This window comes from Nerophis ophidion, linkage group LG01 (genome assembly GCF_033978795.1).
Source record: "Nerophis ophidion isolate RoL-2023_Sa linkage group LG01, RoL_Noph_v1.0, whole genome shotgun sequence".
Lineage (NCBI taxonomy): Eukaryota > Metazoa > Chordata > Actinopteri > Syngnathiformes > Syngnathidae > Nerophis > Nerophis ophidion.
In genome coordinates this window covers 2,079,539-2,084,538 of record NC_084611.1, presented here as the reverse complement: position 1 = coordinate 2,084,538, position 5,000 = coordinate 2,079,539, and the positions used below count along the sequence as shown (strand labels likewise).

The window sequence follows — 5,000 nt, the reverse complement described above, 5'->3', positions numbered from 1 at the left end:
TGGTTTAAAAAGTTGTTTCCTGTCAGCAGAGCATGCGTCCAATCAGGAGACAGATGTGCAGCGAGCACAGTGTGACAGTCCAGATGTCAGTAACCATGGTGATGACAACTTATTGTTCCAGCTGCATGGTGACCAGTGGAAGGTGAGCTTGCCGCTAAACTAGTTGCTAAACTAACTGCTGAACTAGCCGCTAAAGTCAGCAGCTAAACTAGCTACTAAAATAAATGCTTAACAAGACACTAAAGTCAGCAGATAACCTAGCTGCTAAACTAGCCGCTAAACTAGCCGCTAAAGTTAACAGATAACCTAGCTGCTAAACTAGCCGCTAAATTCAGCAGATAACCTAGCTACTAAACTAGCCACTAAACTAGCCGCTAAACTATTCACTAAAGTGAACAGATAAACGAGCCGCTAAACTAGCCACTAACGTCAGCAGATAAACTAGCCGCTAAACTAACCACAATACCAGCCACTAAAGTCAGCAGATAAACTAGCCGCTAAACTAGCCACTAAAGTCAGCAGATAAACTAGCCACTAAAGTAGCCGCTAAAGTCAGCAGATAAACTAGCCACTAAACTAGCCACTAAAGTCAGCAGATAAACTAGCCACTAAACTAGCCGCTAAACTAGCCACTAAAGTCAGCAGGTAAACTAGCCGCTAAAGTCAGCAGATAAACTAACCACTAAACTAGCCGCTAAAGTCAGCAGATAAACTAGCCACTAAACTAGCCACTAAAGTCAGCAGATAAACTAGCCACTAAACTAGCCGCTAAACTAGCCGCTAAAGTCAGCAGATAAACTAACCACTAAAGTAGCCGCTAAAGTCAGCAGTTAAAGTAGCCGCTAAAGTCAGCAGGTAAAGTAGCCACTAAAGCCAGCAGGTAAAGTAGCCGCTAAAGCCAGCAGGTAAAGTAGCCGCTAAAGTCAGCAGATAAACTAACCACTAAAGTAGCCGCTAAAGTCAGCAGTTAAAGTAGCCGCTAAAGTCAGCAGGTAAAGTAGCCGCTAAAGCCAGCAGGTAAAGTAGCCGCTAAAGCCAGCAGGTAAAGTAGCCGCTAAAGTCAGCAGTTAAAGTAGCCGCTAAAGTCAGCAGGTAAAGTAGCCGCTAAAGCCAGCAGGTAAAGTAGCCGCTAAAGCCAGCAGGTAAAGTAGCCGCTAAAGCCAGCAGGTAAAGTAGCCGCTAAAGCCAGCAGGTAAAGTAGCCGCTAAAGTCAGCAGTTAAAGTAGCCGCTAAAGTCAGCAGTTAAAGTAGCCGCTAAAGCCAGCAGGTAAAGTAGCCGCTAAAGCCAGCAGGTAAAGTAGCTGCGACAGCTAGCCGCTAAAGCCAGCAGGTAAAGTAGCCGCGACAGCTAGCCGCTAAAGTCAGCAGGTAAAGTAGCCGCTAAAGTCAGCAAGTAAAGTAGCCGCTAAAGCCAGCAGGTAAAGTAGCTGCGACAGCTAGCCGCTAAAGTCAGCAGGTAAAGTAGCCGCGACAGCTAGCCGCTAAAGTCAGCAGGTAAAGTAGCCGTTAAAGTCAGCAGGTAAAGTAGCCGCGACAGCTAGCCGCTAAAGCCAGCAGGTAAAGTAGCCGTTAAAGTCAGCAGGTAAAGTAGCCGCGACAGCTAGCCGCTAAAGCCAGCAGGTAAAGTAGCCGCTAAAGTCAGCAGGTAAAGTAGCCGCGACAGCTAGCCGCTAAAGTCAGCAGGTAAAGTAGCCGCGACAGCTAGCCGCTAAAGCCAGCAGGTAAAGTAGCCGCGACAGCTAGCCGTTGAAGTTAAGAGCTAGGCTAGCAGCTAAAGCGATGAGCAGTAAGAAATGTCAACTTGCGGCAGGACTTCCCGCGGGAGCTGCAGTGGCGGACATATTTGAGGGCGTGGCACGTGACGCACACCAACATCCAGAAGCTGCCAGACTACTTGTCATCTTTCACACAACTCCAAGTGTTGGAGATGCCCAACAACGCCCTCAAGGAGCTGCCGCCCGCCATCGGTGAGACCTGCTGACCTTTGCCCTCTTCCCGCCTTCAACTCTGACCCCTTGCCAGGACAACTGAGCGCGCTCACACAGCTCAACGTCAGCTACAACCGTCTGTCCGCCATTCCTGCCCAGCTGGGCCTCTGTGACAACCTGGAGAGACTTCTAGTCTGTGCTAACTTCAACCTGGGACAGCTTCCTTTTGAGGTCGTCCGCCTTAGCCTGTGTGCTAGTGGGAGTTAGCCTGTGTGCTAGTGGGAGTTAGCGTGTGTGCTAGCGTGTGTGTGCTAGTGGCTGTTAGCATGTGTGCTAATGTGTGTTAGCATGTGTGCTAGTGGCTGTTAGCATGTAAGCTAGTGGCTGTTAGCGTGTGTGTTAGTGGGAGTTAGCATGTGTGCTAGTGTGTGTGCTAGTGGCTGTTAGCATGTAAGCTAGTGGCTGTTAGCGTGTGTGATAGTGGCTGTTAGCTTGTGTGCTAGTGGCTGTTAGCATTTGTGTAAGTGGCTGTTACCATGTGTGCTAGTGGGAGTTAGCTGTTGTGCTAATGGGAGTTAGCATTTATGCTAGTGGCTGTTAGCATGTAAACTAGTGGCTGTTAGCGTGTGTGCAAGTGGCTATTAGTATGTGTGCTAGTGTATGTTAGCAACTGTGCTAGTGTGTGTTAGCATGTGTGCTAGTGGCTGTTAGCGTGTGTTAGCATGTGTGCTAGTGGGAGTTAGCTGTTGTGCTAATGGGAGTTAGCATGTGTGCTAGTGGCTGTTAGCATGTAAACTAGTGGCTGTTAGCGTGTGTTAGCATGTGTGCTAGTGGGAGTTAGCTGTTGTGCTAGTGTGTGTTAGTATGTGTGCTAGTGTGTGTTAGCATGTGTGCTAGTGGCTGTTAGCATGTAAACTAGTGGCTGTTAGCGTGTGTGCAAGTGGCTATTAGTATGTGTGCTAGTGTATGTTAGCAACTGTGCTAGTGTGTGTTAGCATGTGTGCTAGTGGCTGTTAGCGTGTGTTAGCATGTGTGCTAGTGGGAGTTAGCTGTTGTGCTAATGGGAGTTAGCATGTGTGCTAGTGTGTGTTAGCATGTGTGCTAGTGGCTGTTAGCGTGTGTTAGCATGTGTGCTAGTGGGAGTTAGCTGTTGTGCTAGTGTGTGTTAGTATGTGTGCTAGTGTGTGTTAGCATGTGTGCTAGTGGGTGTTAGCATGTGTGCTAGTGTGTGTTAGCATGTGTGCTAGTGTTTGTTAGCGTGTGTGCTAGTGTGTGCTAGCATGTGTGCGAGTGGGTGTTAGTATTTGTGCTAGTGTGTGTTTTAATGTACGTTAGTGTGTGTGCTAATGGGTGAAAGCATGTGTGCTTGTGGGTGTTAGCATGTGTGGTAGTGTGTGTTAGCATGTGTGCTAGCATGTGTGCCAGTGCATGTTAGCATGTGTTAGCATGTGTGCTAGTGTGTGTTAGCATGTGTGCTAGCGTGTGTGTGCCAGTGCATGTTAGCATGTGTGCTAGTGTGTGTTAGCATGTGTGCTAGTCCTACAAGCTGTCACTGTAAAAGACATTCTTTCCAAAGATATCATTTTGTTTTATTTTAATTCTAGCAGGCCAGATGAAAAAGATAAAATAATTAGCATATCTGTTTGAAGTTTGAATGCAAGCTTCCAAGGTGTTAGCAGAAAGTAAACATGAGGTCACACATGTCAGACGATGTCATCGTTGAGAGGTCACATGTCAGATGATGTCATCCTCAGCTGAGTGGCTTGAAGAAGTTGCGTCACCTGGACGTGTCTCAGAACAACTTGGCCTCCATTCCTGTCTGCACACTCAGGATGTCATCTCTGCAGCTGCTAGACCTTAGTGACAACATGCTAACTGACCTGCCACAGGACATGGACAGGTATCATATGTGTGTGTACACCTTAGTGACAACATCCTAACTGACCTGCCACAGGACATGGACAGGTATCATATGTGTGTGTACACCTTAGTGACAACATGCTAACTGACCTGCCACAGGACATGGACAGGTATCATATGTGTGTGTACGCCTTAGTAACAACATGCTAACTGACCTGCCACAGGACATGGACAGGTATCATATGTGTGTGTACACCTTAGTGACAACATCCTAACTGACCTGCCACAGGACATGGACAGGTATCATATGTGTGTGTACACCTTAGTGACAACATGCTAACTGACCTGCCACAGGACATGGACAGGTATCATATGTGTGTGTACGCCTTAGTAACAACATGCTAACTGACCTGCCACAGGACATGGACAGGTATCATATGTGTGTGTACACCTTAGTGACAACATCCTAACTGACCTGCCACAGGACATGGACAGGTATCATATGTGTGTGTACACCTTAGTGACAACATGCTAACTGACCTGCCACAGGACATGGACAGGTATCATATGTGTGTGTACGCCTTAGTAACAACATGCTAACTGACCTGCCACAGGACATGGACAGGTATCATATGTGTGTGTACACCTTAGTGACAACATCCTAACTGACCTGCCACAGGACATGGACAGGTATCATATGTGTGTGTACACCTTAGTGACAACATGCTAACTGACCTGCCACAGGACATGGACAGGTATCATATGTGTGTGTACGCCTTAGTAACAACATGCTAACTGACCTGCCACAGGACATGGACAGGTATCATATGTGTGTGTACACCTTAGTGACAACATGCTAACTGACCTGCCACAGGACATGGACAGGTATCATATGTGTGTGTACACCTTAGTGACAACATCCTAACTGACCTGCCACAGGACATGGACAGGTATCATATGTGTGTGTACACCTTAGTGACAACATGCTAACTGACCTGCCACAGGACATGGACAGGTATCATATGTGTGTGTACGCCTTAGTAACAACATGCTAACTGACCTGCCACAGGACATGGACAGGTATCATATGTGTGTGTACACCTTAGTGACAACATGCTAACTGACCTGCCACAGGACATGGACAGGTATCATATGTGTGTGTACACCTTAGTGACAACATGCTAACTGACCTGCCACAGGACATGGACAGGT

The 5,000-nt window shown here is 47.3% G+C and overlaps 1 protein-coding gene across 3 annotated transcripts in view; it reads left to right on the top strand.

Annotated features, from left to right (window-relative positions):
- lrrc2 (leucine rich repeat containing 2) overlaps positions 1 to 5,000 on the top strand; it is a 23,315-nt gene that overhangs the window by 10,416 nt on the left and 7,899 nt on the right. For 2 of the 3 annotated variants that reach the window (XM_061893556.1, XM_061893559.1), the window contains exons 5-8: positions 27 to 142; positions 1,811 to 1,967; positions 2,023 to 2,159; positions 3,683 to 3,828. In XM_061893556.1, the coding sequence (XP_061749540.1) occupies positions 27 to 142; positions 1,811 to 1,967; positions 2,023 to 2,159; positions 3,683 to 3,828 (556 nt within the window). The remainder of the gene's footprint in view (positions 1 to 26; positions 143 to 1,810; positions 1,968 to 2,022; positions 2,160 to 3,682; positions 3,829 to 5,000) is intronic. The other variant, XM_061893565.1, reaches the window with a different exon arrangement.